This window comes from Copadichromis virginalis, linkage group LG19, assembly GCF_057382275.1.
Source record: "Copadichromis virginalis isolate Kocher_CV1m ecotype Utaka linkage group LG19, C_Virginalis_male_GT1.1, whole genome shotgun sequence".
NCBI lineage: Eukaryota > Metazoa > Chordata > Actinopteri > Cichliformes > Cichlidae > Copadichromis > Copadichromis virginalis.
This window is the reverse complement of record NC_140636.1, coordinates 25,759,894-25,773,748: the sequence shown is the minus strand read 5'-3', so window position 1 is coordinate 25,773,748 and position 13,855 is coordinate 25,759,894. Positions and strand designations below refer to the sequence as shown.

Sequence of the window (13,855 nt, the reverse complement as noted above, 5' to 3'; positions counted from 1 at the left end):
ATTATGGAGTGCCACAGGGTTCTGTGCGAGGACCAATTCTGTTTACATTATGCCTGCTTCCCATACCATGCATTTTCATTCCTATGCAGATGATACACAGCTCTATCTATCAATGAAGCCTGATAACGTACGCAAATTAGTTAAACTGCAGAAATGTCTTGAAGACATAAAGACCTGGATGACCTTAGTGAAAAGACTTTTTTCCCATTTTAGACCAGAATCTGTTATTCAGTGTCCATATTAAACAAATATGTAAAACTGCTTTTTTGCATTTGCGCAAAATCTTTAAAGATTAAAAACATCCTGTCTCAGAGTGATGCTAAAAAACCAGTTCATGAATTTATTATTTATAGGACTATTGTAATTTATTACTAGTGGGCTGTCCCAAAAACTACCCGAAAAGCATTCAGCTGGTCCAGAATGCTAAAAAAGGGGGCTAAAAAGAGAGAATATTTCTCCCGTATTGGCTTCCTGTTGAATCTAGAATCAAATATAAAGTCCTTATTTGATTAATCAGGCCCATCTTATCTTAGAGACCTCATAGAGAACTTTGCTCTCAGACTGCTGGCTTACTTGTGGTTCCTAGGATATTTTAAAGTGGAATGGGAGGCAGAGCCTTCAGCTTTCAGGTCTCTCTTCACAGTTTGGATTTGGGGAACAGAACACCTCTCTACTTCAAAGATTAGGCTTAAAACCTTCCCTTTTTTAAAAAAACATATCCCTTAATTATGCTGTAATAGTCCTAGACTGCTGTGGTTCCCTATGAGTGTTTCTTCTTTAACCCTTTTCAGTCACTATGTGTTTATAGATCACTCCGCATTTCATTTAGTTAATTAGTTATTATGAAGTGCTTGACATGACTGTTGTTATGATTTAGCTCTATATAAACAAAACTGAATTCGATTGAATTATTACAGCTCACCCTTGTTCTTCACACTCAGTACAAGTACAAATGTTCTCCATTACATTCTCTTAATCTCCAGGATGGTGTAAAACAATCTTGTCGATCCCTGTCCTCTCTTCTAAACATCTCCATACCATCACAGGTATGTCATCCAGACCTACCACCTTTCCACTCTTCAAAACTAATCCTCTGCACTTTCTGATTTACTCAATGTCCTCCATCCATTCTCCTCTCTCTCATTTTCTTCATTCGTGAACTTCTAAAAGTATTCCTTGCATCTTCTCAACACACTCTCTTCACTTGTTAGCACATTTCGATCTCTGTCCTTTAATCACCCTAAGCTGCTGCACATCCCTTCCCACTCAGTCTCTCTGTCTAGCCAGCCAATACAAGTCTTCTTCTCTTTCCTGAGTGTCCAGCCTGACATATAATTCACTTTAAGCTTTTTCCTTTGCCATCTGTCTTTTTGTTATACACCTAGTCCTAATTTCTTTATGCTCCTGGCCTTACTTCCCTTCCACCTGCACGCACAATATATCTATCTATCGCTCCTTTATATCAGCCAGCTCTCCCCCTTTAGTCCCTAGTCTCACTTCTACCTGATCTCTCACTGCCTCCTAACATTCCTTACCCCGTCCTCTTTTTCTCTTGCTTCTTTGTCTTCAGCCAACAGTAGCACAGTTTCCATTGGCACCCAGTTGGCCAACACCACTAGAGGTGGTCATTGTTAATGCAGACCTCGATTGATCCAGTACGGAAATCTTATTCTTGATGATCCAAATGGCTTGGTTGTATTTATTTACAAACAGTATATAAAAAGAAACATATTTGGCTCATTTGTGCTTTGTTTTCCCGCTCCCTGAAACACAGACAGGAAGCATTATGTTAAAAGTGGATAATATAAAAGTTGCATCCAAAGAAAAATCACCTGTTTTTATTTTAGTTCTGTAGTTAAAAAATTTTCACAACAAAAGTGAATTACTTTAAGTAATTGCTGCTGCAATATGATGTAAACTGTGGCGCTGACCTCCGTTTCAGCCTAAAACATATTTAATTCTCAGAAAACACATGCAGTACATAAACATAATTTCCAAACATCCATTGTTACTCGTTCCTGTTTAGACCTTTGATCTTAAACTAATGGACATGAGAGGATTTTCCCACAGGCTTCCAGCTGAATGAATATTTTAGGAGTTTGCTGAGGTATGAACCCTCACACATATCCAGTGACATCTGCATGTCTTTCTCTTTCAGTTAAAAGAAACCAGTCACAGTGTTTAGGGGCATGTGGTAACTTGAGTCTTATTGCCAAACAATTTACTTCAGCAGAAGAAAAGGTGCTCCAGGCACATGATGAAGCTGCTGTGTAGTCACAATCCAAGACATACATATAGTTCACAAACAAGAGCTTAAGTAAGGACTTTCCATGAGTCATTATAGGATTTATGAAAACTAATTTAATTCAATGTGCTGGCCAAGAAATATATGAGTCGGGGAGTGTGAATTGTACTGGAAAAATACAGTATGTAAAGTAGATGATACAGTCTAAACAACAGATAATGCACTGCCTGACCCCACGCAGTAACAACAGTAATATTATGTACAATCATTAAACCTGACATGATGCACTACAGGACATAATTGAAATATTAATACGAACTCTAAGTGGTCTTCAAAGTACCTATAACAAGATTTGAAAGGCCATTCAGTGTTTTGAAAAACTTTATTATATGATTATGGTAATCTTATCTGTATGCTTGGGCACATCACTAACCAGGTATGATTTCAACTGGACATTAACGGCAGAGGCTAAAATACCACATAGACGGGATTTTCCATGAGGCCACATAAAGTAAGGAGGGATGCTCTTGCAGAATCGTTATGTTGGCAATCAGCATCGATCTCATGCTGACAAAAAAACATGCTGATCATCTTCCTCTTATCAGATAAGGAAAGCTAGGTGAAATAGCTTGAATAAAGCTGTAAAGGTGTCACAATATGGCTAGCAAAGAGCTGTTTGATTTGCTTTAGCGACAAGTTCTTTACCTCAATATTGTGATTTATTAGCGATTTCTCCCTGTTAACATGTTCCTCCTGTTATTACTAAACAAGTTTTTATTACAACGTACCAACTTGAAATCAGTGATCTCCTTTCCCAGATTTTAAATACTTCATTTTTTTTACTGTGTAGATTATTGCATGGATTTGATTTTGAGTCTGTAACATCAACATGGATTTTAACATATCAGTATTAAAAATACATCAGTACCACTTCTCAGTTTCTCTGCTGATTGGGTGTCCTCCCTGAGGAGCTACTTTAGTTAAATATGTAGTTTTCATTCAACTTTGGCTTTACACTAAGAACAGTTGAAAGTATATAGGGGTATTGTGCTTTTTATTATTGACATTTTTGAGTCTTCATAACTTTGAACCTGGATGTCAGTAAAAAGGAGAGCTGTCATATTCTTACACTTAGTTAGATCAGCCATCAACCCTACATGGCGATGGCTTTCAAATGTTTACCCAAAATGCCAAATTTATTTTAGTTTTCACCTGTGAATGCTCAAAAATCAGATAAAACAGCCAGGTGTACCAAACCCTGTTTCTGCTAATACCCTGTACTTCACTTAATGACTTCTTTTACTACAGAAAGTTGACAGTCTTGTTTCCCCTTATTAGTCCTATAATTTAAATTTTTTACCAATTAGACTGGAATAGTGCAGCAGATAAATCTACATTTCCAGGTGAATACAAGTTGCAAAATTTGTACACATACTCTTTTATTGCTTTTTTGATGAAGCCAACTTTCTATTAGCTAACTGAAAATTCAAGATGAATGTCAACAAAGGCAAAAAGTTCCTCTTTTTTAAAGATTATGTAAACTACACTTCCCTTTTTGAATGATCTTTGTGTCAAATGATACACATTCAACTTTGTAGAAGTCAACTTTAAAAGTCATTTTGTGATTTTTTTATATATATATATATATTTTTTTTTTTTAGTTTTTTACATTTTCAAACAGGGTGTGGTGTGCAATAGTATAAATGTGATTTGTCTCAGTTGCATTTCCTGAATGGATTCAGCCTTGAACCCCCAAATCTTGTTTATTTCTCTTATTTATATTTAGAGCAGATTGTCTCCTTGAAGGTCTGCAATTCAAACCCCAGATTCTGCATCCATGTATTGCTTGTCAGGTAAACTGGTGGTTCTAAAATTGTTTTTGGAGTGACTGTTTAAGCCTTCAAAAAAAAAAAAAAAAAAAAAAAAGGAAGGAAGGAAGAGGCCGATAGCATGCCGTGCCAGCACAGGAGAGATGAGCCAAGTGTGTGCATCAAATATGTAAAATTCAAATGAACTACACAGAAATATAATGACATGAATATTAAAGGTGTGCTTTCAGTGGTGTAAAGGGGTTTTAAGTTATAAATTTTGATTTGCTTGAAGTCAAAAATGTAAAAATCAAGAGTAACATTTCTTAAATGTATCCAGTGGTTGAAATTCTGTAGTTGTTTCTAAGGTTGAAATGACGGTCAAGATGGAAAATGCAGAAGTTCAAGTAGCTAATAGGATTTTTCACACTTCTCCAAGTGGACAAACCTGCAAATTCTGCTGCTTGTATCCACTTTTGAAAGATTGTTTCAGTTATCTGCTGCACTACAATACTGTAAACTGTACATGTGCTGTGTCCAACTTTCTAAAGCATTTCATTGTTAGCATCATTACTAAAAAGTGAGTTCAGCCCACCATCACCTAAAGACAATGATGCAAATTCACTAAATTGGTCAGCAAAACCACCAGCTGTACCCAGCCACTTGATTAGAGACTTTAAGGCTCAGATATGTTCTGATATAAGGCTAAAAAGCCAGCACAGGTTGTCAGGCGTCAACAGAGCCTAGGATGTTACCCCAAAGTGAAAAATGTTTGCAGGAGAAGAGATGTAATCTGCAAAGCTGCTAGCAAACATACAATAAACACACAAAGGACAGGACATGAAAGCAGAGCACACTCCTGCTTTTTTTTTTTTTTTTAGTTTTCAGATGTTTGCTTACAAAACATGTTTCTGGTTGTGCATGAAATCTTTTCTAATACTAATCATATAACATATAAAGCAATTAGGAATGAAAAATTCTCCATTATTTTTTGCATATACCCTGTTTGCATACCTGCAGGAGTAAGAAAGACGGGTAAACACCAGCTTGAAAACAGAACATTCAGTGCAACTTTCACCTCCGTGCACAGACACCAAAGGAAGAGGGGGGAAAAAATCAATTACCTCTTTTTTTCCTTTTTTAATTACACTTTAGAAGCATAGATGCATTACTTATGAAAAAGGTAGAAAAAACACCAAGTCTTTCTCAATAAGTTAAACCTCTCTGGGCGAAGAGCAGGGCCGACTCACACAACAGAAAATTTCCTAGAAAGCATTCAAATTCAGAAAAACAAAAGACATTTTGAACTCGTGTCACTGAAATCAAAGTGCGTCTCTCTTTTTTTTTTTTTTTTTCTTTTTAAACTTGAGAAAAAGAAAAACACAGAAGATGCAAGTGGCTTTTGTTACGTTCCTTCCACCCTTTTCCACAGGGTTTTTTGCAAGCATTTTTCTTGAAACTTCAAGTTTCAACGTTTGATCGACAAACAAATAAGCTGAGTTATAACTGGTAAAAAAAGAAAAAAGAAAAACATTAAAATAACAATAACAATAATTACAAAGACAGTAATAACGAGAAATGTAAGTAATAAACACAGTCCTGTACAGTCAGGCTCATTTTCTGATTGACCACAGCCAAACTGATCGATTAGTCTTCAGAAGTCTGATAGACTCATACTGATTGAAGAAAAGTAGCCAATGCTGTCGTCTCCTTTCAGCTGCCCTCGGCTATGGTTATAGTGGGAAAAGCCTCATCCAATTCATATCCCCCGCTGCTGTGGAAGAAACACACAAGGGAAAGGTTTTACACACAGTTAATGACAGCTGACAGCAAAAACTCTCAAAACTGGGCAAAAACCATAATGTTTTACCTCTCATTAAAACGTTAAAGTTTTCATACCCCTTAAACTCTTCTTGGCTTTAAAAATAATACTGAGTATTTAGTTTAACTGCTCCTTACCTTTAATGAAAGCACAAATTGTTTTTGATCTAATGCAACATCAAAACCAGTGTTAATTTTGACAACAAAGCTTAATTAGGTTTTATTCATCATTTAGGCATCTAGATTCTTTTAGCTTTAGATTATAGTTGACTGAATCGAAAGTTTATTTAGTTGACCAAAATATAAAGTGTAACAGTTTACAAAGCACCTTATTTTCATTGACATCAAATTCAAAAGGAGTCTACATTTCAACTCTTCTCTCCCTCCAACCCTGTTTATCGGGGGCAGACGTGACAACCTTCCTATGCAAGGAGATCAATTCTGATTGACTGAACGTAATTAGTTCTGATTGGAGTAAACTTATTTTCAAAAAATAAAAAAAATACAAAAATTAACACAGGTCAGAACATTTATTTCCATCTGGAATTGCATAAATTCCCCCCCCCAGCTGCCGATTGTTTTGAAGATGGGAGAGTCAGACCACTGTATGAGGTCTTCTCCAGCACATCCAAAACATTCTCAAAGGCCTTAAGGTCCGGATTTAGTTGTGGCTAGTCCTATTCCCTGAACTACTAATCATAATTTGAGTCTGATGAATCCTAACATTGGTATCTTCCAATATCCCTGAAAGAAAAAAAATCCACTGCTGGGAAAAATCTGGTCACTCAGTATATGGTAGTCAGCTGATATTGACCTGACCACATGGAGCAACCCCTGATCATAGCACTGCTTTCACAGGTTTGTAGGGTAGGCACCAAGCATGATGGGTGCATTCGCCTCTCTTCTTACCCTGATGCACTCATTACAGACCACATGACCTTCCTCCATTGCTCCATAGTCTAATCTCTGTTACCTAACAAACTGAACCCTTATTAGCCCAAGTTTAAGGCTACACAGCCACTTAGTCTCAATGCCTCTCTCTTCACACTGTGTTTGTGGAAATGCTCTTACTTTCATCATTAAAACACAGCTGTGACTTCTACTGTTGCCTTTTTTTAGGATTTAAATTCACCAAACATTGAAGTGATGCAACACAGTCATTAACAAAGATTTCCTGATCATATTTCTCCCTCAGTGAGAAGTTCACCACTATTCTTCAAAGCAATGTATCTGTAGGTTTGTATCCTAGTTGTAATAGATACAAGCGCCTTAGATGCTTTCTTTGCTTTGATTTTTTTGATTTGTATTTTACTTTCGTAGCGTCTCAGGTTATAGGGGTAGCTGGATAGGCGTATGTTTTTCCTTTCCTCGTTTTTGGCGAAACAACATTGTTAGACAGAACAGCAAAACTATTAACACAAAGGCAATTAAAAATAAGCATCCTCACGGGTAAGTGGGGATTTCTCACCTCACTGAGGTTCGCAGTGAAGGTTGTCCCGCAGAGTGCTCAGTCCAGTTCATGTACCTCGTCCTGGAGGGACGATGAGGGCCGCACTGCTTCACTCATTCGTTTGGCCATAATGTCCCACTGTGGAGCCAATACTTTGGATTTGGCACCTAAGAAAAAAAAAAAAAAAAAAAAAAAAAAAAAAGACCATGAGAGATGTCACGGGAGAAAACTAAAATAAATACAGCTCTAGTTTTTTAGTCTACAGGCAAACAACAGTATTTTCAGATGCTCCCTTATTAGTAAGGGGCTGCACAAAATTATTGCTTTCTTCTGCCCTCTGCTGGCTTCCTAAAGTACTTCAGCACAGAGGAAAAACAACACCAAACCTTATTTTTGCTGCGCTTTAGAAAACAACGTGTGCCTCCACATCTTCCACTTCACTACTTTTTATACGCTTCAATCAAAGCCCATCAGGCCAACACCATTAACATTCACATTTAGTTGGCAGCAACACAAAGTAGCAATAAAATGATGTAATATTCAAGTTAATTGATGTTCTAAATTGAAATTAAAAACTCTAAATGCACTCATGCTTGCTAGAGAAGCAACGAAGGCTATTTTGCAAATACTTGTTAGTGAGATTTCATGGCAGACTGTCATTCAGACACAAAGTTTTGTAAGAAGTTATATTTCTGCATTGAGGTCTGAGCGCCTCTCCTCAGCATTTACATGCTACTATTACATAATATTGTTCCTATGCTGTTTTGTGGTCTCAGTTTCTTCTTTTCTTTCTACTTTTCTACTCCTCAAACGATTTCAGCAAATCATCGCAATTCTTGACGCTAGAAGGAGACTTTACTCGTCCCTTTCACCAGCTTTTTACTCACAGTAGAAGCTTCTATTCACAATGATGCAGCATATCTCCAACTTCATACATATAGAAACATACTAAAGAATTTAATTGGCTGTTCCATATGTATAGTGTTGTCTGGGTTAAGCAAACAAGACAAAACGTAGCAAATTTTATAAGTAGCAAAGTTGGATGAAAGAAGTTTCTTTTACCACTTGGGGGCAGCAAACACAAACTTGCCATTTAGACAGACAACAAATACAAAAGTCAAGATTTAAGCCTCTTTTGGTCCCCTTTGTGGTCTCTACCAGCTCCTAAGGGAAATACAGCCCTTAGGTTGTTAACGCCTCGCTACTTTCATCAGCTCCTCACTGTGCCTGCTCGCAGCCAAAAAGATGCTGTGAGAGCGTGACAGTAAACCAAAACAGTAAACCTCCAGGCGAAACAGCTGAACAACGAGCTGAAACTCATTACGACGCTCCATAAACTCAATTTGAGCAGCAGACTTGGGTCACAATTTCGTGTGCGTTCTGACCACAAATGATCCCTTTCACTCTGCCACAAAACACAGTCATTTAATAAGACAAATAAATAACGATGTTTAAAAGTAATGAAAATAAACATGCAACAGAAACCCTTTCTGTCCTCTGATATGATTGAGTCAGCTAGTTGGAAGTGAAACAAATGAAAACTAATCCCTAATCCTCGAACCTGGACGATTTCCAACTCCGATCTCCTCCTGGTGTGTTATCCCAGCATGGGCCTGAGGTGGGCTCATAGAGCAGTGGAGATACTCTCCCTCAGGATACACTTACCGAACCCTCCTGATCCTCCTTTCTCCCGTTACCATGACAACATAGACCGTAGCCTCCAGCTAAAGAAGCAAGGCCGATCGGATCCTGTTGCAATCTCCCTCTTGCTCTCTCCTCTTTCCATCCTTCCCTGGCATTCTCTCCCTCTCTTCATTTCCCAGTCTGTCTCTACCCATCTCCCATTTCACAGGGGAGAAAGAAAGTGGGACATAACGCCCCAAAAAATAAATAAATAACATATAACAACATAAGAGCCCCACTCAAACTGTTAACCCTTCGGCAGTGGATCGTAACTATGTGCTGTAGCCGCAGAGGTCGCAGGTGTAGATTTATATTCTGCTTAAATAATCTGTGTTAAATGATTCACAATAATGAGATAATAAATGTAAATGTGACATAATTGCAATAATTTAAAAACTGAATTTTAAAAATAAAAAGGCAAATACATTAAGTATTATTTAATTCAACTTCAAAACATGAGAACTGCCTCTTTAATGGTCCAAATTTGATCAAATGAGACAAGCAAACTACACCAAGGCAAATTCAAGTTGCCTGTAAACCTTTCAAAACCCTTTGAATGTTTTTTAAAGGATATTTTCATTTTGAGAAACAAAGGGGATTTTGATTAAAATGCATATTGATGGTAAAAGTCTTTAACAACCAAAAAACAAAACAATGTTCAACATATCAAGCATAACTTGGGCATGTGCTGAATTCAAGCTTACAGACTTAAATGCTGATACATTTCTGCCTGCCCACAGATGCTGCACATCTGCAAGCCACATTGCAACCCACCCCCATCCCAGCCTGCTCTGTTCTATACGAAAGCCTTGATGCCGCTGCTGCTCTCCCTGCTTTTGGTTTTCCACATATCAGTGAGGAAGGGTGGAGAGGTGCAAGAACAAAGACATGCTGCCAAATATATACCACTGCAGATGGAAATAATCTTCTATGGTGGTTGTGACAAATAGGAGTTCGGTGAAGATGACATTCTTTGACGCTGACGAGGCAAACACATGCAGATTGTATATGTGCTTCAAAGTTTCTAGTCTGTCTGGCTCACCATCCAGTCCATTGTGCTGCTCATAGGTACGCTTGCCCAGGATGGTGGGAGAGCCGTTGTTGAGGATGGGAGAGGACTTTATAGGTGTCAGACTGCCTGTAGAGATTGACCCTCCGCGAGTCGGTGGATTGGGCTTGGATGGACGGGGATGTGCTTCTGAAACATGATCAGAGACACATGAAGAAAATGACAGAGGAAATAAATTCATTTTGTCATAATACCTAGCTCAAGGTATCACACCCAGTTAAAAGTGACCTGAAAAACTAGAAACTGAAAAATGAACATGTAGTGGCGAATTGATCTCACCTAAATACCGAACAACAGACTCCAGAGGTTTACGTTCCACAGGTTTCAGCGGCAAAGGCTTTTTTGGCCTGTCTGGTAATCGCAGAGCACCTGCACACATTCAGTGAAACAACACTGTCATTAGAAATATGAGGACGTGTACAGAGCGCCCAAATGTTATAACATGTCATAGTTATGCATGAGGGAAACGGTTCCTTACATTCTGCTTTGATGGCTGCTGTGTTGACTGGGAGGTAGGGGTGCCTGGCCATATATCGAGGTCTGATGATGTCCTGGCAGGTGCGACGTGCCATCCGTGTTAGGCTGGTGGTCTGCAGGTAAAAAGCCTGCCGGGTCTTTACAGCAAACTTGGGGCTGCCGCTGTGGCGAAGGGGCAGGCCATGGGGGCTCTAGAGAAGGTTTAGAGGATGAGAAACTTCTTTTGTAACCAAAATGTTGAACAGCCTGTACTAGTAGAAATGTGTATTTACAGTTGAATGCTAAATGATGGATTAGGGAGAGATCAATTTATCACAGGACTAAAGACAAGGAAAACATCTGGACTACAGTCATTGCCTGATAGGAATTTAATGGCTACCAAAGGGAAAGACAGATGCGTAGAGTGCTTTTTAACTCCCCCCATAAAGTACCCGTGAAAGACAGTTAAGTTCTGACACGTCAGTATATGTCCGTAAAGTTGCGGTCCAATGACCATTAGAATAGGTCCTGTTTTTTCCCAGGGTAGCTGCACAGACAGAGATCACCCTCATTTAATTTCTGATGCAAACCCAGTCATTTTGTTCTATAAGCAGACCTGAAATATGCCAGAAAGTCCCTCAGTTCAGAAGAGAGCTCTCAGGGTTACTCCTAGTAGGCTTTCAAAGGGTATAGATTTAAAATGCACAACACAACACTCTGTGCTGTAGGGATTTTACTGAAAACTCAACAGGATTGTAATAAAAAATATTTAAAATAAAATAGGATACACTGCTCTTTATTAAAAAGGACAAAAACCACAAGAAGAGAAATGCATAGATGTATGGTGTGTTTGGCATCTGTAGACCCCAAATTAGGACACTGTGGTACTTTCTCTCTTGAAGTAATAAATATTACTTTTTCACAGGTTGTGGTTGCCGCACTCAAAGATGGAAAGACCTACTTTCCACCTTTGATTCATTCTCGAGGCTTACTGGGACACTTAATGGAACTGGGCTGTGATTAACTCCACCTTTGCTTTTCCTACTGTCATAAGACAAAATGTTTGCTTTAAAAGAGCATCATTTGGACCATTTTCCCCCAAACAATAATATCATACTGATTCAAGCGTCTCAGATGTCATTTTCATTTTATACAATGACTGGGTTAATTTAAAAAGGCTAAATTAACTTAACTAATAACCAACATTAGATTTTTCTCTGGAAGATGAACTTTTGGTGAACTGCAAGGTTTCCGGCAGACAGTAAGGCTGTTATTTGTGGAAAGGAAACAAAGTCAATATCTAGTGAAGCGTGTGTGAGCTTGTACCATGTTGTTACGGTTGGGTCCGGGCCTCTCGCCATCCAACCTCGTGGGCATCTTCAGCCCTCCGTATTTCTTCCAGTAGGTCCAGCATGAGGCGCACAGGCGACATTGCATGTTGGGAGGTCCCCACGAGTACCACTGGTAGGAGCTGCTGGCTATACACACAAACACACAGCACAAAATCACATGGCTAAGCAGAGATGATTACAAAAAAACCAAAAATGGGTGTAGTAAGCCCTAGCTTTAATCATTCATCGTTAAATTAAGTACAGCCTCTAAAATAATTCAAACAATACTTTGCTGCAGGGCACATAAGGCCATTTTCTCTTCTCTCTATTATGGAAATCCAATATCAAATGTGTGCCACATACAAAGAGCACAGAACAGATCTTTAAATTATCTGTATTAGATTGAAAATACACCGATCTGAAGACAAGGATGATGGAGATCAACATAGGCTGATGATCTTGGATGCTAGCTAAATAAAAATTAGGAAAATCAGTACAAAAGGATGTTGTCATCACGTATACTAAAACTACAGACGCAGCACCCAAGATCCATACCAGGTTAATTATCGAGCGCAATTAAAGAAGCAAATAGATTTTCACACCGAGACTGAAAGATGTTTAATTGTCGCATCAAAACTGATTAGGATTTGCAAACATCTGAGGCTTTGACTGTATATCTATCACGACAATCTCATTTCCTCTAAGGAGGAGAAAGAACTCTTACATCAGGACAGTAGCTACTGCATTTGCGCAATAACAGGACACAACAGAATGACTTACTGTAGCAGCTTTCACAGGCTCTACCCAAGCCTGGGGTCGGCACTGAGCCTGGAGGTCCTGGGACCGCTGTACCCGCTGTACCCACTGTACCCGCTGTACCCGCTGCTCCATTTACCAGAGCTGGCTTTACATTGTTACTCAGCTGGTTAGGGTTTGGCTTGTTACTGATATAAGAAGAGATACAGAGACAAGACATTCACCAAGAGAACAAATAATATTCATCAGCCTGCAACCAGAGACAGTAGTTCCACTGATCCAGTACTGAGAGCGTTTGTGAATAATAAAAAGAAGAGTTTGTACTGTATAATGAGCGACAAGTGCTGAACTTTAAAATACCAGAGTTGTTGCTGTGACCTTCTCCGCAGCATCGACTGATTTAATACTTGATAATATGTAGGAAAATGAAAGCAGGCTGATAAAATGCTGCATCAAAGTACTCACTAGTTGGGGATGTAGACCTGCTTCAACTTGCTTTCTGCCTCGGCTGCTTTTAATCGTTTCTGGAGCAGAAAAGGAGGTTGTTGACGAGAAGTGCAGTTAGACCTAGTGAATTTCTAACCTTTAGGTACCAACAACAGATTTGTGAATCGCATGCAAATATAAAATTAATTAATATGGGTCACTTGGTTTTCTTTTTTCCTTAAGAAATATATAGAGGAAGTTGTTACCTGCTGTACATATCTATCTGTGGTCTTCCACATGTAGTAATACTCAATAATACTCGTCAGGGATTTCCAGGGCAACTACACAGGGACAGAAGAGGAAAATAATTATGGTTTTAGTTGAGGTGATGTTATGGGAACAGATAGAAAGAGAGGAAATCTTGCTGAAGGCAGGGAATGTAAAATTAAATCTGAAACTCTTGATTACATGATCATTAACGACTTTAACTAACTGAGAAATTAAGATTGGTACTCAAATAAGATGATTCTCCCTTTCGTGACATTTATAATTATGAATGCTAAAATATCTGTGTATTTCTTTCACATTTTAAGGAACACACACGCATTCAACCTGATGTAGTACTCGCTCATTAAAAAGGTAAAGATACGATTAAAAAACTGAAGCTAAATCGTTACATTGCCTCTATGAAGTTTGAAAGAATATGAGCCTTTAAGTGGTGGCCCCACCCATACTGATGGTGTAGTCTTGTTGTTGGAAAAAAACCTCAAGTAGAAACAAAAGTCTGCAGCACTGACAGCAGATGGCCAC

The 13,855-nt window shown here is 38.6% G+C and overlaps 1 protein-coding gene across 2 annotated transcripts in view; it reads right to left on the bottom strand.

The window, feature by feature from the left end:
- Positions 1-4,894: 4,894 nt before the first annotated feature.
- The window catches only part of mta1 (metastasis associated 1), a 48,551-nt gene continuing 39,590 nt past the window's right edge, over positions 4,895-13,855 (bottom strand). The window contains exons 11-19 of one of the 2 annotated variants that reach the window (XM_085440616.1): positions 13,312-13,386; positions 13,085-13,143; positions 12,644-12,807; positions 11,859-12,010; positions 10,555-10,744; positions 10,356-10,445; positions 10,050-10,205; positions 7,343-7,491; positions 4,895-5,827 (exon numbers count right to left, since the gene is read on the bottom strand). In XM_085440616.1, the coding sequence (XP_085296742.1) occupies positions 7,382-7,491; positions 10,050-10,205; positions 10,356-10,445; positions 10,555-10,744; positions 11,859-12,010; positions 12,644-12,807; positions 13,085-13,143; positions 13,312-13,386 (996 nt within the window). In that variant the 3' untranslated portion in view covers positions 4,895-5,827; positions 7,343-7,381. The remainder of the gene's footprint in view (positions 5,828-7,342; positions 7,492-10,049; positions 10,206-10,355; positions 10,446-10,554; positions 10,745-11,858; positions 12,011-12,643; positions 12,808-13,084; positions 13,144-13,311; positions 13,387-13,855) is intronic. The other variant, XM_085440617.1, reaches the window with a different exon arrangement.